This window comes from Schistocerca americana, chromosome X (assembly GCF_021461395.2).
Source record: "Schistocerca americana isolate TAMUIC-IGC-003095 chromosome X, iqSchAmer2.1, whole genome shotgun sequence".
In the NCBI taxonomy this organism is placed as follows: domain Eukaryota; kingdom Metazoa; phylum Arthropoda; class Insecta; order Orthoptera; family Acrididae; genus Schistocerca; species Schistocerca americana.
The window spans coordinates 148,404,060-148,428,175 of NC_060130.1; the positions used below are offsets into that span (position 1 = coordinate 148,404,060).

Consider the following 24,116-nt stretch of genomic DNA (forward strand, 5'->3'; position numbering starts at 1 on the left):
TAGCACAATTGGGCTTTTTTCCCGCCAAAATTCAAACTTCCCGCCATTTTTTCTTGAGGTTAGATTAGTGGACGTAGCACAATTGGACTATTCTCCCGCCAGAATCCGCCGTCTTGGATGACGTCATGCGATGTTGCCAAGTCTACATGCCGCCATCTTGGATGACATCATCGCCGCCATCTTGAATAAATTTGGCAAGAATGCAAAGTGGCCTGACACGAAGGTTGTCCCCCTACTGACAGCTGTATGGGGAGCCCGTGTCCATCCCTGGTAGCTGTGTGGTCAGTGCGACGTAATGTCATACCTAACAGTTCGGGTTCGATTCTCGGATGGGTCAGAGATTTTGTCCGCTCAGGGAATGGGTGTTGTGTTGTCCTTATCATCATCATTTCATCTCTAGTGACACGCAAGTCGCTGAAGTGGCGTCAACTTGCACCAGGCGAACAGTCTACCCGTTATGAGGCCCTAGCCAGCCTGGATTTATTAACAGGACCGTGCTCATCCAGACATGGAACGCCTCTCTGTGTACTGTATATTTGATGGTGAAGTACTCCTGCGGCCGGGAAGATTCGCGGATCGGTCCCTGTGTTGGACCATCTTGGCACATCAACTTCGCCCCTGTGCCAGTATCAAGGGTATCTAGGACCAGTTCCAACAGCTGTTTGCCATATTGCCACAGTAGAGGATACAATGGCTTTATGACACTCTTCCCAATCGAAACAGTGCACCCATTGTAGCGACCCTTTTTTCTATCCCGACTTCCGTATCTTGCATGAAAGTAGGAATGTTAATTTATCTATACATTGACTGGTATTGAGGGGTTTTGTTTTATCCCGGCTAGTTCTTAAATTAACCCCAGTGAGTCACTACACGTATTGTCTTCCCAGTTGTGAAGGAAAAAACCATAAGTAAATTAACACTAGTGTTTTCAATAGATTCTCGTTCACTTGTTTCAGTTACTAGTCTGCAGTTTATTCTTGGTGAAAATCACGTAACCTAATTATTTATGAACCTAAATCGAAATAAAGTTCAAGACGAATAGTCAGTTTCAGATTAACACGTTATTTTATTTAACAATAATTATTAATAAATCAGTTCATTCACACGAATGCATTCAAAGGGGTTCTTTGAGTAAGTATCTAATCTGGAATCCCGTCAATAACAGAGATACTAAACAATGTTTTGTCACTTTCGATAAAAAGATTGTTCCCGTTTTATATCCATAAACTGTCACGAACTATGATTACTAGTCGCGTGAAGTAAAGCTTTTCCACTATCACAATACAAAGTCCGAATCTGTGCAAAATCGTTAATTCCGTAAAATATTTAAATCTTCACACGAAGTGACGTTAAAGTCAGAGAGATTATTGGTCACCTCCCAGTTCCTCTAATATGACAAAAGTTCTAATTCTGATCTGAAATTAATGCTTCCCAAAAAACAATCTCGTCGCGATTTGTTCTTGCGCCCTGGGTTAATAAAGCTCCTATTGTTGCTTCCTAAAGCTGTACGTCCTAATTGACTTCGAACAGACTGGAGGATAGAGACTGGAGTATCATAACTGCATTGTACGTCTATTTATACTTTAGTAAACGCTATCTTTGGTGTTCAAGACCTACGTTCTGTGACTGTAATACTGATTTTCTCATATATAAGAATAACTAATAATTTAACCATTTCTGTCATTTTTCCCCTCTCCCATGCTTCCAAAATTTATAATTAAAATTTTTTTCTATTATTTTTCTACTATATATTTCCCTCTATTTTTCTCTTATTTCTATTTCGTAAATTGCTACTTGTGGAGGGACTTGGGACATTTTCTGAATATATATTTCGAGGGCATGTGAGCTAATTTGGGAGCTATTTTGGTTTATTAACACCGAAAGGCGTTTTAGGTGTTACACCATCCAGTCCATAGAGGTGTCCAATGTCATACTGACAAGTGAATTCACACCGCCAAGTTCGTTGTAAATTTGACTCGACTTTGCAATTGTTGAAATGACATGGAATTCCCCCTAAACCAGTGAAGTTTAATTTTGTTTCCACCTTGAGATTTTGAGTGTTTCACTTTTTTGTCAATCACTGTTCATAAAATTTGTTACCTGTCCCACTATTTTATTACTGATTGAAAGTTTTACTTCTAAAGGTTTATTTTCCAGTTTCTGTATTTGTTTTAGTTTAAGAAATGACCACATTGTGCTTGGTCAGAGTTTTTGAAGATCTTCACATATGATCTTATCTTTCAGCCATTAGTCTGATCGTCTGAATAGGGGAAAACAAACTATCTGTTCTTCATCTTGTCCTCAACGGTGACATCTAGCGTAAGCTTTAGAGTGACAGCACGTAAAGCCTTTTGCCTTCCTGTTTATGCAAAGATAAATGTTGTAATAGAAAGTACTCGTGAGTTTCGACAGAAATTTAGCAGTATAAAGACTTTTTGGTGCCTGTGAGCTTGTGGCACTTTGCTTGTTGCAGACGCTGCGCATAGTGCAGGTGGAGCACTCGGACCGGGGCATGTACCAGTGTATCGTGTCCAACAACGAGGAGACGGCCCAGGGCACCGCAGAGATCAGTCTGGGAGGTGAGTGCAGGCCTGTGTAGTAGTGAAGCGCGCTATGGCGGCAGCACTGTCTCAACGGCGCGCCATTCTGGCTGTCATGATTCGATAAGTTGATAGTTGTTACAGGTCGATGGGACACAGAAGTTATAACACGGAGTGCTCCACGATACATGTCCATATTGTTAAACATTATTATCAAAATAATCCAAGTTTGGTTCCTACCATTCATAAAGTGTGTCCAATTTTCGGTAGACATAATGTTCCAAATTCATCAGATGTGAAAATAATGTAAAAACTGAACTACGACACCAAACAGCCAAGGTCGCTATTGTAGAGCAATTATTTTGATGACTGGTTTCAGTAAACTATATTACCATCGTGAAACCTTTAAATCATAGATCAACATACTCTAGCACACTGGGATCAGATGTAAAGAGGCGTCATATAATTTTACATAAATGTGGACTATACCATGGAATATAACATACATTTTACCCAATCTTAGTCAAATGCATATTGTACCCGGTCATAACACAGGACGATAGTTCATGAACATCAGAACAGTGATACATCAGTAAGTCAAGCATAAAATAACTGTGACATAAAACAATGTAATATTGCACTGATTATACAAGCACATGTTCGTACATCATTAACAGAATGTAGAGTCAGATTCTCAGATCAACACCATACGTGTTACAGCCAGTCAGCATGTAGCGCTGTGGTAGTAATTACAAACATACGTCGTCTCATACAAAGACAAATTGTGTCCACCTCCACCTTCCACCTCTCTGTCTGTCCATCTCTTCCTACCACCATCTCTCACGACATTATAATCGCCATACAAGGAGAGTGATAATTCTTACCCCTACAGTACGTCTTTCCAGACAGTAACTGATATGTGTACCAACTTTCGTCGACATTGATTCATTGGTTTGAGATGAATGGTTCAAGTGGCTCTGAGCACTATGGGACTTAACTTCTAAGGTCATCAGTCCCCTAGAACTTAGAAATACTTAAACCTAACTAACCTAAGGACATCACACACATCCATGCCCGAGGCAGGATTCGAACCTGCGACCGTAGCGGTCGCGCGGTTCCAGACTGTAGCGCCTAGAACCGCTAGGCCACCCCAGATGTGGAACATACATATATATGTAATACACATATACACATTTATAATATACCAGCTGAGTAACCGATGTTGTCAGGTATGTATTTTTTCCAGTCTCCCATTACTCCATCTCCTCCTTCGCTACCGAGCGAGGTGGCGGAGTGGTTAGCACACTGGACTCGCATTTGGGAGGACGACGGTTCAATCCCGCGTCCGGCCATCCTGATTTAAGTTTTCCGTGATTTCCTTAAATCACTCCGGGCAAATGCCGGGATGGTTCCCTTGAAAGGGCACGGCCAACTTCCCTCCACGTCGTTCCCTAATCCGTTGAGACCGACGACATCGCGGTTTGGTCTCTTCTTCCCAAACAATCCAATCCAATCCTCCTTCCCCCTCTGCCTATCTCCACAACCCCATCTCTCTGTCCACCTTTTGTACCCTCCACTCTCTGTCAATCTCCTTCTGCCCCTCTCTCTGTCCTGCTTCTCATCCATCTCTCTATGTCAATCCGCTCCTCCCACTTGTGTCCATCTGTCCGTTGCCCTTTCGTCTGTCCCTTCCTCCCACTTTGTTTTTCAGTCTCCCACTTTCCCACTGTCTGTCTCAATCTTATTCTCACCTCTTTCTCTGTCCATTTCTTCCTCCCCTGTCTTTTCGTTTATCTCCTCCCCTTTCCTTTCTGTGCCCAACTCTTTCTCTCCTCTCTCACTGTCCACCTCCTCCTCTTCCTCATCACTGTCCATTTCTTCCTTCCCTTTACCTTTTCATCTCCTCCTCCCTCCCCCTCTGCTTACCTCCTCCTCCTACTCTATCTGTGTGTCTCCTCCTCTCTTCTCTCTCTGTCTATTTCCTCCTCCCCTACCGCTGTCCATGTCCTCTTCCTACTATCTGTGCCTATCTCCTCTACCTCCTCTTTACCTCCCGTTGTCTGTCCATCTCCTCGTCCCCCCTCCCTTCCCTCTCCTTCTTATCACACACACGCCAGTAGGAGGCTAGTGGTTCTTACATCTACAGTATTTCTTTCTAGATCGTAATTAATACATATACCAAATTTTGTTCCAATCATTGCAGTGGTTATGATGATTTTTTTTAATCCGTCGCTTTGCCCACATATACACGTGTAAAATATGTATCACACATATTTAACATACTTGAGATGTAAATGTACACATATTTTATTCATCTCTAAGTCTAGTGAATTTCGCCTACAGTTACTTTTCACGCAGCTCAATGTTTCTTATGTCGTATCTCCTGAAATATGAGCTGTACAGTTATATATTTTTTCTGATACATTCAGTAGTACATGTGAATATTTCTGCAAAATTTGTCACGAATACAGGTAGTGGTAAAGAGATAATAAATTAAAACGTCGTGCTGTATGTGGCACTTCTATTGTATGAACAGCAAAATGTAGTAAGAGATAAAGATGTTCTTTTCACGTTTTTGCATGTGTCAACAGCAAGAAAGTTTCGTAAAGGTTTAAAATGATCTTTAAAGCTTTTTGCAATTCTCTAAGTGCTTTGGTTCTCAGATACTGGATTAGTATAGTATGAGTATTCTCGCGTCGCAGGTTACATTGGATTTTCGCCCCCGTACCACCCCTTTGAAGGTGGGTGGTTCTTACCCCAACAGTAATTCTTCGCAGACTGTAAATGATATGCGTATCAAGTTTTGTTGAAATCGGTCCAGTGGTTTAGGAGGAAAGCAATTTTTATATATGATATGGGTGTGGATTGAATTCTTGCGCTCTTGCTGTAACACCCTATGATTTGCAGGAGATGAAATGGTACAAGAAACGACTTTTCGGGGCTTGATTAAAATTAATAGTTGAAACTGACGTATTAATTTTGAGCAATTGTGTACTCTCTTCTTTGTAATTGTTATCCTACGACTCTTTGCCCCAAAGGTATTAGAACCAGTAACGAGGACGACAATCACCGTTCTATTGCCGATGTTGTAGTCTGATCTGTGTTGTCTGTTCTACGTGCAATCCGGCACAGAGTTGTCTCGCATTTAAAAGAGGCGTTGTCTCTCCTTGTAAAACCAATTTAATGACCGTAGTAGCGGAAGACGTACATCTGATCACGACGGTGAGATAAGCCTCCAGAGTCTGGGGTAAAGACGCCAACAGCAGCATCACAGATGTCGCACATCGCCTAACGCACAGCAGCGCGCTTTCCCTCTTCAGTGTCGGCAACAGCCTTTCAACTACTCATCACACATTTTTGTAGAGGAGTCTCTGCATCTGATAACTCGAAACATGCGACCTTGCTAGAACAATTAAATGATTGATTTTGTTCGTTTTGGACATGAAAAGTGTAACAAAAGGATTTGCTCGACCCAGCTTATAAAATCTGAAATGACTGAGTGGCGTTTATCATGTTCCCTGGCGCTGCTGTGCTTCGTCGTGCCTAACACCAGATGTAGCTCCGCCTTCTCTTTGGCTGGTTGAACGTACGATGTATTTACACGGATTGACGATCGCATGTAATAATAGTTATGAGCTGCACGGCTAGTCAGTTCCAAACTGACTTCTTGCCGTGCTCGGTAACTTCTTATCCGAACTGCGAGTGCTCCACTGAAAGAGAGCGGGGTTTCTGCTATCTTTAGCTGTGTAAATTATTTTCGACGGTGACTCTGGTTTAAGCACTATATTTTCTTCCATAAACTTACACAACTACAATTTACAACCGTGCGACACTAACTCTTAATCTGGATATTCACACAGAATCAGCCAGTCTCTCTCATGTCTTTAGTAATTCTATTGACACTGTTGGAGTGGTCTGCTTGCATATTGTATGACGGCCCCTCCAAAGCATCCTCAGCTAGCGACATCGTGGAAAGTGCACTCCATCAGCAAGTGGAGTACCCGTTCTCTGCTCACGTTGCACATACAGGTAGCGCCTTCTCACTTGACTCTGTACAAAGAGACGATTCCCATTGATGTATTGTTTCTACAAAGTCCATCTAAGCTGAATATAATATTTTGTATTTCGCTCACATGGCCATCCTCCACACTTTGAAGAGCCTAACGGTATACCACGCCCTTTTTCTGAGAAATGTTGTCGAGCACTACAACCGGGTGTGCAAGTGACGGCCATTTCTCGTCTGGATTGGAATATTCGTATTTAAATGTTAGTTGAAAAAATACATAAATATCAAATGTGAAGTAAACAACAAAATTGAATTAATTCACTAATATTGATTTACTAATATACTGGCCTTGTATTTTTTCAAATATTTAGAACACTTCATTAACCCGAAAATGAAAACCAAAATTTATGGGCGATAAATTGTTACCTATCGATATTTAGCTCGGTTAGTGAGAGATAAATGTTTTAAGACACACACAAGTTCAGGAGCATACGAGGCAATACTCATGTAAACAATAAGAAGTTACAAGCAAACGTGAAAGTATCAGCATGAAAGACATGTTCATTATCTGTCAAGTTTGTGTGCTACGATGACTGTAATTGTTAGCCAATGAGAAGCAAGTCAGAGGTTATTGGTAGGTTCGTGCGCATATTGCATAATGCTTGACACCAAGTTTTATCCATCATATTAAGAGTAGTGCATTAAACGTTATTTAGTGTATTATTGTAAAATTTACTAGCAGATATGTAATAAATGATGCAAGGAGAGTTTTGATTATATTTTTGGAATGTTTATGTAATATAGCAGTATCAACTTTGCAGTTGTTTACAAAACTTTGATCAGTTTTAAAAGAGAATTTTATGAAATCTGACTTCAACAGAAAGTATTATATGGTCTGTATTAATGACGGAAATTTGTAAGTGCACTTTGGAGTTAGCATATGTCATTCTTGATTTACGAAATGAAACAGAATTTAGGGGAACTGGTACGGTGAATCATTATTTTGAGTTATTCTGTGGTAAATTAAATCAGCTGCAGTTATAAACTTACTGAAGAGAGGATGGGAATGGTAAATGGAAGTTATTTAATTACTGAATGAACAGTGGTTGTACATATTACTTACATATTACTTTATATTTATTACGAAAGAATTTGTACATAATTTGGCAAGAGAGTGCCTGCTTTTCATATTAGTACATCACAAAACTCTCTGAATAGGCTGCTGTATATGTGGTGGGTGCATTCCAAAGCACATGGTAACGATGTCTGCCATCGGCATGATGGAATTCGAGTTTAATGTCTTTTTATTTTATATTAGCTGATGTTCAGACTGTTTTCCTGTTTTGTTGAAACTTGATATTATAGCGTTCTATTATCCAGATATATATGTGGAATGGAGACGTCCCCCGTAATTTCTCAATGAGTATAACCTGACGTGCACTGCCACATTTCGTGCTAATTTCGGTACTGCAATGGTTTATTTAGTTACATAACAATACCACAGTCCACAGACACTCACATTACTCAGAGCTTCACAGCAGAGGCCTTCAGCCGCTGATGATGCGGAATTCAAGCACTTGTGATGTTCTCTCTCTCTCCTTGCTTTGCTTGATAAGGTTGCCTCTGCTATCTTTTTGTCCTCGTTCCGGCACTGGCAGCTGTGGCTGGATAAACAGCATGCTTCAGTGGTCCCAGTGCACGTGCTGTGTCCTTCCTGCAGCAAACCACACACTCACGTCCCATGGATGGCCACGTTTCATGCATCGTCCACCGCAACAGGCACAAGCATCTGTTGCCAAACATTGGTCCACGTTCGCCTCGTATGTTGGTAAACGTTCTCGACAAAAACGTGACGACTTGTTGTCCATGCAGTTTTTGGCATCCGCTGCCATACTGGGAGTGCTTCTATGTCCACAGTGCTGTGATCGTGGGCACTATTTTCCTACACAACATCATGTGCCCACTAACAGCTAGTGATGCATCCTCATGTGGCGACAGCATCTAGTGTTGTGGCGTCCGAACAAGACACAGCCAGGGAAAAAGCACAGCAGTCGCAAATATGCGAGCTGGTGCCAGTGCCATAAAGACTCACCACTTGCGTGAGTTCCGCCAACGCCATGGGCGGCGCTGAGAATGAAGATATCGACTTCGCCTTGGCCAATTGCCGGCCGAGTACAATCCGCCAATGATCGGACGACCACGGTCAGAAGCCCGCTCGGAAGATAGAAGAGCAGCTCTCGTCCCCTTGGTTATAGATCACCATCCAGGGCTGACTTAGACAGGGAACGTTGTTTAGTGAACTTTTAGAAGTGAACAGACAGTTCTTGTGAATTGCATGTGCAACAATGTACTGAGAAGTTTACCTATTATTATTTGCACTTAGTCACTGAGGGCCTTTCTTATGTATTAAAAAACTAAATACCAGCCTCGATTGCGAAAAAAGCACCTAGTGTTAACCCAGGTTTCGGCGTAGATAACTACACCTTCTTCAGAACAACAATAAAACCCACAAGTGCCTAAGAAGACCTTTGTCATTGATTAAAAGAACACTATAGCTACACATTTATAAACGAAAAAGAAAAGGAAAACACAAACAGTACATATGTACAAAGTCAAAACCACTACTTAACTTAATAGTGTACACTCCACCTCACACCAGCCTATGTTCGATGTGCCATGACCCGCCATAAACTGCAGCTACAAATGGTCGCTCACTTACAAGCCCGACCCGCTACCTATGCACATGCGCAATACAAGGGAAGTTACTTGAATGCGCATGCGCATACGAATATGAGAAAATTTATACATGGGTCGGGGCTAAATAGCCCATATACTCCCAACCGTGGATCAACGTATATCAAAAAAGGGAATGGATAGAATAATTGACGAGCTAAATAGGAGACGAAACCTAAAAATAACCGCACGCGGTTGCTTATGCTAGGAAAGAAACATATGTGAAGCTACCTATGACAACAGGAGGATCTCTTAAAAACTGTACCTAAAGCCAGTAGTTAGCCAGGGGGGGTGGGCTGAGGGGACGTAATCTAAAGACGTCGTGGTAATAAAGATATAGGGATAAAACGTGAGGTGTTCAACGGGCTAAAATCACCTTCATCGTAAGAGGAAAATGTATAGCTATGGTGTTCTTTTAATCAATGACAAAGGTCTTCTTAGGCACTTGTGGATTTTATTGTTGTTCTGAAGAAGGTGTAGTTATCTACGCCGAAACCTGGGTTAACACTAGGTGCTTTTTTCGCAATCGAGGCAGGTTTTTAGTTTTTTAAATATATTAACCAACGATTGCTGACGCGCTGCGATGTTGAAGGTCCTTTTTTATGTGTTATATTACATGTAGTGTCGCAGACTTCCTTATTCAACTAGTCAAATGGCTGGCTCTGAGCACTATGCGACTTAACTTCTGAGGTCATCAGTCGCCTAGAACTTAGAATAAATTAAACCTATCTAACCTAAGAACATCACACACATCCATGTCCGAAGCAGGATTCGAACCTGCGACCGTAGCGGCCACTCCGGCTGGCACAACTAGTCACAATGATAAGTAAACCTTTTATCTCATTTGTGTGATTTTGTTGCCAATTTGTTGGAGTCTTCGTTCTCGTGTCCTGTTACCAGACCCTGGGGCATAGCTGTGAAATAATGCAGGGAGAAATCGTCTTAGCGGTGTACTGGACCAGAAGCCGTTTCACGAACCCACAAACTCGGCCTCCACAGCAGTAATGACGAGGTCTTTACAAAATTGGCGACGAGAGTTTACAAAACTAGCCAAGAGCACAACCTCGGAACAACAGTTAGTTCATTCGTGCGTGCGATGTCAGACCGGGCAAATGTGTCTTACCTGCACTGCCGAGGTAGCTGCCCCAGCCTCGCAGGAGGAGGCTGATCGCTGTGCAGTGGGACTTGTCCATCTGGTAGCCCCATTAGCCGTCCACCCAACAATGGCCTGGCAACAGCAACAGGAAGCTGAATGGCGGCCGACCCAGCAAATGGATACATACAGAGACTGGTACTACAAAACAGATTTGTTTGATAAAAGCATGGACCTCAACGCGACTTCTGTACAATGTGGCCGGCCTCTGTGGTCGGGCGGTTCTAGGCACTTCAGTCTGGAACCGCGCGACCGCTACGGTCGCAGGTTCGAATCCTGCCTCGGGCATGGATGTGTGTGATGTCCTTAGGTTAGTTAGGTTTAAGTAGTTCTAAGTTCTAGGGGACTGATGACCTCAGATGTTAAGTCTCATAGTGCTCAGAGCCGTTTGAACCATTTTTGTACAATCCAGATAAAAGAGCAGTGCCTCAGATGGCTAGTGATACACATTACGCATATGCTCGTGCAAGTGGGCGTAGGGTCAATGGTAACGCCAAGTTACTTTGCATCATTTGTACATTGTACACTCCTGGAAATTGAAATAAGAACACCGTGAATTCATTGTCCCAGGAAGGGGAAACTTTATTGACACATTCCTGGGGTCAGATACATCACATGATCACACTGACAGAACCACAGGCACATAGACACAGGCAACAGAGCATGCACAATGTCGGCACTAGTACAGTGTATATCCACCTTTCGCAGCAATGCAGGCTGCTATTCTCCCATGGAGACAATCGTAGAGATGCTGGATGTAGTCCTGTGGAACGGCTTGCCATGCCATTTCCACCTGGCGCCTCAGTTGGACCAGCGTTCGTGCTGGACGTGCAGACCGCGTGAGACGACGCTTCATCCAGTCCCAAACATGCTCAATGGGGGACAGATCCGGAGATCTTGCTGGCCAGGGTAGTTGACTTACACCTTCTAGAGCACGTTGGGTGGCACGGAATACATGCGGACGTGCATTGTCCTGTTGGAACAGCAAGTTCCCTTGCCGGTCTAGGAATGGTAGAACGATGGGTTCGATGACGGTTTGGATGTACCGTGCACTATTCAGTGTCCCCTCGACGATCACCAGTGGTGTACGGCCAGTGTAGGAGATCGCTCCCCACACCATGATGCCGGGTGTTGGCCCTGTGTGCCTCGCTCGTATGCAGTCCTGATTGTGGCGCTCACCTGCACGGAGCCAAACACGCATACGACCATCATTGGCACCAAGGCAGAAGCGACTCTCATCGCTGAAGACGACACGTCTCCATTCGTCCCTCCATTCACGCCTGTCGCGACACCACTGGAGGCGGGCTGCACGATGTTGGGGCGTGAGCGGAAGACGGCCTAACGGTGTGCGGGACCGTAGCCCAGCTTCATGGAGACGGTTGCGAATGGTCCTCGCCGATACCCCAGGAGCAACAGTGCCCCTAATTTTCTGGGAAGTGGCGGTGCGGTCCCCTACGGCACTGCGTAGGATCCTACGGTCTTGGCGTGCATCCGTGCGTCGCTGCGGTCCGGTCCCAGGTCGACGGGCACGTGCACCTTCCGCCGACCACTGGCGACAAAATCGATGTACTGTGGAGACCTCATGCCCCACGTGTTGAGCAATTCGGCGGTACGTCCACCCGGCCTCCCGCATGCCCACTATACGCCCTCGCTCAAAGTCCGTCAACTGCACATACGGTTCACGTCCACGCTGTCGCGGCACGCTACCAGTGTTAAAGACTGCGATGGAGCTCCGTATGCCACGGCAAACTGGCTGACACTGATGGCGGCGGTGCACAAATGCTGCGCAGCTAGCGCCATTCGACGGCCAACACCGCGGTTCCTGGTGTGTCCGCTGTGCCGTGCGTGTGATCATTGCTTGTACAGCCCTCTCGCAGTGTCCGGAGCAAGTATGGTGGGTCTGACACACCGGTGTCAATGTGTTCTTTTTTCCATTTCCAGGAGTGTATAAGCTCGTTGAGAAGTTGCATTTGTGGCATCACTGGACGCCATCTCTTATCAAACAGTATAGCTTGACTCTTAGTCACATTGAAGCCTATTCTCTACTTCCGTGTCCAGTCTTCTAGGTCAGAACACGCTTCATGCAAGCGTCAGTGGATGACATGCAGCCATAAAATTCTCATAATGAGGGTGGTGGTGTTTGCATAAACCACCTGAGTAACTTGAAGCATCATGGATAAATCTGAGGTTCCTGGAGATAAATTTCCATCAGCTGAATGTTTTGGTCATGAAATCAAAAAGCGAAAATTTTGGGCAGTAGGCCTGGGTGAAAAACGCTATCACTCACTTCACTTCCAGAAAGAGGGCACCACAGTATTCCCTAAGCTGAAGGCAGTCACGATCTCTTCAACCAACTGAAGAGCTTGGAGGGTGTTTGAGTGTCCTCTGAACCCAAATTGTTCCAGAGATAGAAGTATGTAATCTGTAATTTTCTGAGGGATCTGTATCAGGAGGAATCGTTCAAAACCTTGCTCAGAATGGGGAAGTAGGCTGATAGTCCAATAGCTCTTGCGATCAGCTCTATTTTCGCCTGCCTTCAGAACTGCAGAAATGAGAGTGTGTTTCCATATTTGAGGATGTATCTTGCTGAGAATGAAGAGAATGAACATATTCGCAACTACGGCGTCAGCCTCCCTCGGCAGCGCCCTCAGGGCCTGACTTGGTACTGCATCAACTCCTGGTGCCTTGGAGATGAACATAAGTCAAAGACAGGAGCGAACTTCCTGCAGAGTAAGAGGTGGGATGGGGTTATCAGGAAGCATTGATATAAGAGTTGTAAATTGTCGTAGCTGTGTTGGGAAAGTACCAGAGCTCCAAGCGCTAATAGAAAGTACTGATGCTCAAATCGTTATAGGCACTGAAAGCTGGCTAAAGCCGGATATAAGCTCAACCGAAATTTTTGCGAAGAACCTAACGGTGTTCCGAAAGGATAGGCTAAACACGGTTGGCGGTGGCGTATTTGTTGCTGTCACAAGTAGTTTACCTTGTTGCGAAATTGAAGTAGATACTTCCTGTGAGTTAGTATGGGCAGAGTTCATTGTTGGCAACCGTAATAAAATGATAATTAGATCCTTTTACCGACCTCCCAATTCAGATTATAATGAATTCTACTCTGCTTTTGTAAATGATGAAAGTCTATGTGAATGCAGCTTGCCGCTAACTTGGTGTAATGTTTTGTCTGTACAGAAGTGTATCTGTCGCCTTTATCGCTCTTTCCCTCTCACACATAAATCGGTACAATAAAGTCAGGACTTCGTGTTTTCTAGTTAGGGTGATCCGTGAAAAGACAGAGAAACAATTATGCTAATGGAGGATTCTCTCTCTCTCTCTCTCTCTCTCTCTCTCTCTCTCTCTCTGTCCTTTATCTGTGTACAGTTCAAATATATTATTTACGTGAAATCAGCCTAGTAGAATCTCTGGTGGAGCCCTTCGTCTTAATATTCAGCGGCTGGCTTGCTAGAAAAGATCTTTACATTTGTTATTATTATTAAGCGCTGCATTCAGTTGGGAAAATCGATCGTTTGAACAATTCGTTCGGTTTACGACAGATCTAAAATTTCAGATGTGGGCGAAGCCTTTTTGGACGATTTCAAAAAAACTCAGAGATTGCAGGCTCTCTTCGTCACAGCTGAAACTTCCCAATTAATTACAGGGCCCAGACAATCATCAATGGTTCAGACAGAGAACTCATTCGTCATTCACTCTAGAATAAAATGGTCACAAACCTTATTTCTGAGGAAAATTGTATATTGAATCCATTTCCGTACATGTTCCGTTTTCTGTTGGTTCCAAGTCTCATGTAATTTTCTTTTACAGGTTTTTCTTTCTCTTTATCTATCACGCTAGCGGCACAAACTTTCCTAGCTCGCTTTAGCGCGAAGAAGAGTAAATAAATCTCCTTTAGCAATCCGACAATCTTCCAACCGATACTTCCGAAGCTGTTCCTCTCTCTCTCTCTCTAATAACCATGGAGCATACATTTCTGTACCTCTGTTGTTCCAAAGAATAAACGTACTAGAAAAATACCTTGGCGTCGACGAGCTGTCGGCGCATATATTACTAGAAAATCTGATCAGATACTTTTCAAACGTAAATACATGTGGATGATTTGGTTGACCATTATTAATTATTGCGTGGTAGAGGGTAATTTTCCGTGGGGAGATTACAAGATGATACAGTTGCTGAAAGGCTCAAAGAAAACTTGAGTTTGATTTCGAACACGTACCCGACTCATCCGATAATAGTTGGTGGTGACTTTAATTTACCCTCGATATGTTGGCGAAATTAATTCCGGAGGTACGCACAAAATATCATCCGAAATTGTGCTAAATACATTCTCTGAAAATTATTTCGAGCAGTTAGTTCATGAGACCACGCGAATACTAAACTGTTTTGAAAACAAACTTGACCTCTTAGCAACAAATAATCCTGAGTTAATAACAAGCATCAAAACCGATTCAGGGATTAGTGCACACAGGGTTGTCGTAGCGATAATGAATTTTGTAATCCCCAAATCCTCGAAAAATAAGCGAAAAATATACCTATTCAAAACAACAGATAAAAATTCACTTGACGCCTTCCTTAGAGACAATCTCCACTCATTCTAAATTAATAACATAAGTGTAGACCAGATTTGGCTTAAATTCAAAGAAATAGTATCGGCAGCAATTGAGAGATTTATACCAAATAAATTAACAAACGACGGAGCTGATCCTCCTTGGTACACAAAACGGGTTAGAACACTGCTGCAGAAACAACGAAACAAACATGCCAAATTTAAACAGACGCAAAATCCCAAAGATTGGCGATCCTTTACAGAAGCTCGAAATTTAGCGTGGAGTTCAATGCGAGACGCCTATAACAGTTTCCACAACGAAACTTTGTCTCGAAACCCGGCAGAAAATCCAAAGAGATTCTGATCGTGTGTGAAGTATGTTAGCGGCAAGAAACAATCAACGCCTTCTCTGCGCGATAGCAATGGAGATACTGTCGAAGACAGTGCTGTCAAAGCAGAGTTACTAAACGCAGCCTTCCGAAATGCCTTCACAAAAGAAGACGAAGTAAATAGTCCAGAATTCGAATCGAGAACAACTGCCAACATGAGTAACGTAGAGGTAAATCCTCGGAGTAGTGAAGCAACTCAAATCACTTAATAATAGCAAGTCTTCAAGCCGCATACTTAACAATCATATACAACCGTACGCTCGACGAAAGATCCGTACCCAAAGACTGGAAAGTTGCATAGGTCGCATCAATATTCAAGAAAAGTAGTAGGAGTAATCCACTAACTTACGGGCCCATATCGTTAACGTCGATATGCAGCAAGATTTTAGAACATATATTGTGTTCAAACATTATGAATTACCTCGAAGAAAACTGTCTATTGACACACAGTCATCATGGGTTTAGAAAACATCGTTCCTGTGAAACGCAACTAGTTCTTTATTCACATGAAGTGCTGAGTGCTATTGACAAGGGATTTCAGATCGATTTCATATTCCTGGATTTCCGGAAGGCTTTTGACACTGTACCACACAAGCGGCTCGTAGTGAAATTGCGTGCTAATGGAATATCGTCTCAGTTATGTGACTGGATTTGCGATTTCCTGTCAGAGCGGTCACAGTTCATAGTAATTGACGGTAAGTTATGGAGTAAAACAGAAGTGATTTTTGGCATTCCCCAAGGTAGCGTTATAGGGCCATTGCTGTTCCTTATCTATATAAACGATATGGGAGACAATCTGAGCTGCCGTCTTCAGTTGTTTGCAGGTGACGCTGTCGTTTATCGACTAATAAAGTCATCAGAAGATAAAAAAAATTGCAAGACGATTTAGAAAAAAATATCTGAATGGTGCGAAAAGTGGCAGTTGACTCTAAATAACGAAAAGTGTGAGGTCATCCACATGAGTGATAAAAGGAATTTGTTAAACTTCGATTACACGATAAATCAGCCTAATCTAAAACCCGTAAATTCAACTCAGTACCTAGGTATTACAATTACGAACAACTTAAATTGGAAAGAACACATAGAAAATGTTGTGGGAAAGGCGAACCAAAGGCTGCGTTTTATTGGCAGGACACTTAGAAAACGTAACAGATCTACTAAGGAGACTGCCTGCACTACGCTTGACCGTCCTCTTTTAGAATACTGCTGCGCGGTGTGGGATCCTTACCAGATAGGACTGACGGAGTACATCGAGAAAGTTCAAAGAAAGGCAGCACGTTTTGTATTATCGCGAAATATGGGAGAGAGTGTCATAGAAATGATACAGGATTTGGGCTGGAAATCATTAAAAGAAAGGCGTTTTTCGTTGCTACGGAATCTTCTTACGAAATTCGAATCACCAACTTTCTTCTCCGAATGCGAAAATATTTTTTTGACATCGACATACGTAGGGAGGAACAATCAAAACGATAAAATAAGGGAAATCAAAGCTCGTACGGAAAGATATAGGTGTTCATTCTTTCCGCGCGCTATACGAGATTGGAATAATAGAGAATTGCGAAGGTGGTTCGATGAACCCTCTGCCAGGCACTTAAATGTGATTTGCAGAGAATCTATGTAGATGTAGAGAGCTGGCGACGTCCACTGCAGTAAGATACGTGGTGAGCCTGCCCTCAACCATTTGTATGTGTCAGGCATCCTGTGGCTCATCCATAGCGCTGTAGTTGGCTTCAGATATGTCCACAAGAGCATTCGCTTTGTCCTGTGGCTTGTAGACTGGGCCAGCCGATGACTGAAGAGGTGGGAGAGTGGCTGTGAGCGAAGAAAGTAGCGCACCATGTTCCAGGATGTGGCGTCAGGTTTCACTAACGACCTTGTGTCGGCATCGACGGTTCCTGTCATGGATGATAGCGGTAACTTCCTGTGGCGGCAATGGAACCGTGCATTCAACTCTTCTGGGGGCTCCGTTGCACTTGTGCCAGTCGGTCCTCTTCAGATTGAGACTATGCCCCTGTAGTGCAGGCTCTTCAGCAACCCAGAAGACCTCTGGAAGAGGGTCTGAAGGCTGTTTTCATGATTCACTTTGAAGGAGGTGAAGTAGCGAAAAACCTCTCGCAATACTGAAATTAGGTACGTCTGGCTGTGTGTCACTTCTCAGGTTTATGTGTGGGTTTTTCAGGACTAATGAATTGTCCACCGTGTTCTGCATCGTGGAAAAGATGGCGTCCATGGATGTTCTTAAGGTGGGAGTTCCATGTCATGTGTTTAGCATTGAAGTTGCCTGCAGCAAACAGTCAGCCCTGCTGCCAGAATAGTGCTCATGCATCATTGACATTAAGTGGTCTTCCAGATGGCCTGAAGGCAGATAGGAATGTCACTGTGCCTTAAGATCCACTGCTGTAGTTTCCATCGCTTGCAAGTCTGGTGGTGGTGCAGTGTTGCTTTGTAGCAAGGAGCTCACATAGCAAGCTGTGTCACTCACTCCCTTCCATGGGTATGTCGATCCAATACAGGCGTAATTCGCAATGTTGAAACGGATCACTGGCTTGAGATGGGTTTCTGTCACCAATTACATGTTGACATCACGCTCTCATAGAAAGTTCCGAAACTCCAATAATGTGGATACCGAGACTTGGCGTTCTTCATAACTATGGTGAGCTCGTCCAGTTCTCTGTTTCTCAGCATTAGCTGATATGGTTCCTTTCTGGGTTGGGTGTGAGCAGCTGAATGCCACTCGAACAGCTAAGGGGATGGCTTCTGGAAGAGTCTGGAGGACATGGCTGATTTCCGAGAGTGGGTTCATAAGGGGTTCGATCAGTGATGTAGCATCTGGGACATCTGTCTCAGAACGCAGTGGCGCCCACTGCATCTACCAATGTGTAACTCGAGCCCAAATGGAGAGACACAGTCTGTGTTGGAAGATGCACGCTGTCGCTGTGTGGGAGGAATTATCCATCTGTATGACGACTGAGAGCCTGCCTCTGATGGCGTCAGACATCAGAGCACTGGGCCAGATGGGGCCAGAATAATGGACCACTGGGATACTTCTGGCGAAGATGGTCTTAGGAGCCACAGACTGGCATCTCGTGGCAGTAGTTTCTCTCTTCTTCACCCATTTGCAGTTGTGGATGCCCTCGCATCACGAGACTGTCATCCTCTTAGTGTTTGCACCACCTATACTTGGCAATGAAGGAGCCGCCACAGTTGCCACACTTTGGTGAGTTGGTCTTGGGATGAGGTCATTTTCGGTTGTTATGTCCGTTGCCGCATTTAATGCGCTGTGGCAGCATAGTACAGTGGCACATGAGAAAACTGCTGGCACTAGTAGCATTGCCTTGAGCCCCTTGTAACTTGGAGTTTCTCAGCTGTAACCGCAATGCGGCCAAGGTGCGTCACCATGAAGATCTTCTAGTGTTGCTCAGTGTTCAGCAGTATGGCTATTACCGTCAGAGTCCACTGCATCACACTAGCTGCGCTTCATGATGTTGGTAGTAACAAACACAATGTCTTCCAGATACTCTGATTTCCTCATTGGTGACGGATATTCTAGTGCCATGGATGGCTGCTTTGATAAGCTTCGAGCGGACTATGGGGAAGGTGTGATTAGGTATGTCAGTTTCGTCCATCATGCACATGGCCTTCACATAGTCCACTGTGGCGGTGAGGCTACGCTTCAAATTCTCGCCACTGGCTTGTTTCACCATAAAGGGGTGCGTAAAATTCTGGTTCAACCCGCTCTCTGGCTTCTTGTAACCCTCTGGGTAGTGAATCACAATCAGGGTGGTTGTTCGTCCAACTGCTTACAGTCGGAAGATCCACTCATGATCATTGGATTAACCGCTGGATTGACGCTGGAAACATTGCTGAGCTCTACTGGGTGTGGTGTAGGCGCCTTTTTTTGGTTAGAGACTTTCTTCTGATCTGTATGAAGGATCCATCCTGCCAGTCGACTATGGGCTTACACTGATCTGGGTTCATGCCTGGCCCACAGTGTGCTATGCGTGCAAGGCATGGGACACCATCGTTAACTGACACTTTCACTCTCTCCAGCAGCCACAGAATGTGGAACAATGCAGTGTTTTTAGTGCATCTAGACTGTTCCTGGCACAACCCCTGTACAATACGGCACAAGAAATGGAGATCCTCATCCGCTTCCAACAACATGCTGACAGGATGTATGAGAAGTCGATGGAATCTACCTCCCCACTCATACGCCAAGATGACGACAGAGGCTACTTTCATTGCCCATGGCCTTACTCAACAGATAGTAAGATCACCTCACTATGACCCCGCAGTCTGTATCATTAATGCTCGTGGGACAACACTCTGATATGCTGAAGAAATAAATGAACAGTAGTACTCACTGCTGTTCCAGTAAATGCCCAGAGGTAATCACTGCTTTACCTCCTTCATACCCAGAAAGAGAATGTAATGACAGTCTTGAGTAATGGACCAGTCATTCCTTCAAGTTCTCTGGGCACGGTGCTGAGCACAGTAGTAATCCATCAATTAGAGCTCTAGCTAAGGAACCACCAACAGACAGTCCCTCTACTTTGTTTAACTTCTAACCGCTATTGAGCTTAGGTCAGTGACTTTCTTTACTGCTTCAGATTTGGCCTTACGCCAACTGAGTCCACATTGTCTGCCTTCGTCGAGATTGACTTACTGATTAAGAAGGCTACTTGTGTTATTAACTCCTAAACATTCCAGCTGATGAAGCTGGATTTAATTTTTTTTTAATTCCCTTTGGCCTTCGGTCACTGAATTATTATTTACCTTCCCCTGTATGTAGATTAAATCTCCACAGAGGAGATTCGTGTTCCCAGATACTGACTAAACTTGTTCTGCATTGTTTATCCGGGAAGTGCTACCATTGCAACCCAACTGGCACACAACATATAGGCAACTCACAAGGATCAGCGTTTGTGGTGCCGTCTACTGCTTATCAGACAGCTCTTTTGGCTCTTTAGCCATCCTCATCGCCTCAGAAATTGTCTGGAGGAGCTTCTCCATCAGATCGTACGTCAGAAAGCGTGCAGCCAGGTCCACTGTGGGGCGGTCATAGCACTACTGCTTTCACCCATCGCCCACCCCACACTAACCCCATGCGCCACTGCAGCCTCCGACGGCAGTATGTTTTGCTTACCCTGCTTCAACTCAGCCGAGTGGCCTTTCGTACGGCCGGTATTACACTATCAAATTTCTTTGTCAAAGATTTGATCAAAGATGTGATCCAATATTCCGTCCAATATATTTGACAAAGTTCAAGATGGCTGACGACAACTTGTTATTAACCGCAGCAGTTGTGCGTACCCCAATTGCATTGTGTGCACATGCGGAAAAGAAGTGGGGGAAAAATGGAACCATATATACGAGGTTGACAGTCATAAAAGTCCTGGGATTACAACTTGATAATAAATTCAGTTGGTAGGAGCACACCACAGAACTGCAGAAAGGCCTTAACAAATCTGTATTTGCAATTCGAGTGTTAGCAGACATAGGCAACATAAAAATGAAAAAGCTTGCATACTTTGCCTACTTTCATTCCATAATGTCATATGGGATAATATTTTGGGGTAAATCTTGAAGTCAAACAAAAGTTTTCAGAGTCCAAAAGCGTGTAATACGTATTATTTGTGGTGTAAATTCACGGAGGTACTACAGAAACCTCTTCAGAGAACTGGATATACTAACTACTGCCTCTCAGTATATTTACTTCTTAATGAAATTTGTCGTAAATAATATATCTCTTTTTCCAACAAACAACTCAGTTCATACATACAATACCAGGAACAAAAATGATCTGCACAAGGACTTAAAAGCACTTACTATAGTTCAAAAAGGGGTCCACTACTCAGGAACACTCATCTTCAATAATTTGCCAGGAAACATAAAAAATTTAGTTAGAAATAAAGATCAGTTTAAAAGGAGCCTGAAAAACTTACTACTGGCCAACTCCTTCTACTCCATTGGCGAAATTTTTAATAGAAACAAATGGTGTATTGTATTTATTCATACTATTAGTATTGTTATTTCAGCTTTAAAAAAATCGACATGTTCCACATCCACGAGGATCTCCTCAGCACGGATCTATGGAACGAAAAACTAATCTAATCTGGGTGAAGCCGTGGGTTTTACGACGACACGATAAAAGCATTCAACAAAACTTGTTACGTGAGCTTACAGTGGAAGACGTCAAGTCGTACATCAATTACTTAAGAATGGATGAGCATACATTTCTGTATGTGCTCAGTGAAGTGTATCCTCATATCACAAAGCACAATATTCACTTAAGAACTGCTACATCTTCAGAAGACAGGCTCACTGTAACACTCCGATTCCTTGCTACAGGAGAGGGTTATGTTATGTTATGTTAGGTTAGGTTAGGTCAGGTCAGGTCAGGTCTCCAATCTTCTTAATCTATTTTTGTATTCAGGGTGCCTCACGTTGTAAAGCGTCTCATCAGCTTCAGACATCTTTATTAATTTTGTAGTTGTCGGCACACACCAATTGTATTTACCGGCAATGGTTATAAAAACATTACAGACGACAGAACGCTGCAGTGATGCTAGCGCTCCATGTGGTAACATGTCACATTGCAGTGAACAGAAGACAAGCGGTTTCTTTGATCAAATATACAGCGAGGCCCTAGATTTGATCAAATATTGGACGACATTTGACAAAGTCCCTATAACACTATCAAAAATCTTTGACAAAGATATTGGACAAAGATATTGGACAAAGAAATTTGATAGTGTAATACCGGCCTACGTCTACTGTAGTTTGCGAGTCGCCAGCTGTCGTCTCTGCGGTCGCCAGTGTCACCAGTTGCTGCTGGCTTGAATGGCAGACTGCGCGGACCAACTGTCGCAGCTCTGAATCGGTAGCTCGCTACTTGCGGATCAGTGCAGCTTTTTCACCGTGGACGGTGAGTGTTGGTGTGGACACTAGTGGCTAGAGTGGTTGTCTGTGTACTTATTGCGTATGTGCAGGAAAGATCAGTGACAGCAGATCACTTGCAACGACAGTGACACTGGGCTGCTCCACATTTCAACATCGAGGTTTCCATGTTCCCAACTATCTTCATGACCTGGTAGATTTCACGGCTCTCGATGGTATCTGTACATTTCGTGAAGATAGCTGCAGAAACCCGTCTCTTACAATTCTCCTGCTAAATGGTCTGGCTGCTTTTGACGAGCAAAACAGTCTAAAGATCTATAGATGTTATCAATCAATACTCACGTATATTGTTTATTTTCTAAAATTTATGGAGGCTTACAAGTTCTATGGACTACTAAGAATGACATAAGTGTCTAAATTGGTATATAAAATAAATAATATATGTAAGCATTGACTGATAGTATCTGTAGGATTCACATTTGGTGTGATCGCTGACACTGTACGTCAATAACATGCCAAATGTGAACCCCTAAAGAGCGCCTGGGTTATTTTGTTTGGTGTAGCTAGGTACTTACAAAACAATTGTCGTGCAGCCACCCAACTTGACACTTTGTTGTAGTCTTCGGTGTTGCAAACTCAGATTCACATCAGATCATTCCCCACAGCAGATGCTGGGGACCTGGTGCCTTCCTCTCAAAAAGAGGAGTGTATTTCTGCTCATTGTCTCTGTTGTACTCGTATCTTCGACAGCTTTGGAGAAATCATATTGACTTGCATGTTATGGTAGTAAGCGTTGTCATGAAATGGAATATTGAAGATTTATCACAAACATGTCAGTTGGTACATTAAACGTCAGTTAATGACAAATTTCAGTTAATGACGCAATGACAGTGAAGCTCTCAGGAGATCCAATATGAACGATAATAACGTTTGGAGTTGAGTGTATTCGCCATGATCTTGTGGTTAAAGTGGTCGAGTTAAGCTGTGGAACGAAGTAGGTTCGCATCCTGCTAATACTGAGAGAGGCCAAGTCATCCTATCACTATTTTTCATATTCAAATCTACTCTTTAATGTCGCTTTTACACCAAGGCATTATTGTCGTGAGATGACAGAAAGTTATCAATGTGAGCACGCATTGATGGGAGCATGTATGTTGTTAATGCATGTGGGATCTTTATGGTTGTTCTCCTTCAAATAGTTTTTTCTGGAGTTGAGAACAAGCAGGCAGTTTGGTCATTTAACAGTAAATCTTCCAGTGGACGTTTGGGCCTTGAAAACCATGCGCATCTACTGGGGAAAGGAAAATCTCGAAGCACTTAGCAGGAACAGAATGCTGTTCCCAAGAATTTGTCGTAACGCTGTGCAGGTAATGCTTTTAGCCGAAGAGGAGGAAAAACTGCCTACCAGGACGTACCTGTTAGGCACCTATAACCACGTCACGTGAGAGAAATTTAGGTCGACTGGCCAAGGCTTTTCGACAGTGTTGTAAACGCCCTTTATGAACAGGGACGGTGACCATAAAAATTCGCGGGGCTCCATATTCACCATTGACTGGACGCTATCGAAGGAACTATTAGGTGGTGTTGTCCCTCAGCCTGCCGAGATTCTGGGAAGCCTCAGGCCTACGAAACAATTTTAGAATGGAACACAACATTTATTGCGGTTCTGAAACAGTCTGTGTTGGGACACAAAAGAACTTCTCTTACTTTAGCCGAGGTGCCTGGTCAGACACACTGTAACGTTTGGTCCATACAGATCCGCATGATACATGTGTTGTTCACTTTACAGCTAAACGGAAACTCGAAACACACCGCCTAAAGTGGACGTGGGAGAAAAAAG

General features: G+C 43.5%; 1 protein-coding gene across 1 annotated transcript in view; it reads left to right on the top strand.

Annotated features, from left to right (window-relative positions):
* LOC124555873 (Down syndrome cell adhesion molecule-like protein Dscam2) overlaps positions 1 to 24,116 on the top strand; it is a 195,871-nt gene that overhangs the window by 161,319 nt on the left and 10,436 nt on the right. Inside the window, exon 4 of the mRNA XM_047129935.1 lies at positions 2,474 to 2,579. Within this exon, the coding sequence (XP_046985891.1) occupies positions 2,474 to 2,579 (106 nt within the window). The remainder of the gene's footprint in view (positions 1 to 2,473; positions 2,580 to 24,116) is intronic.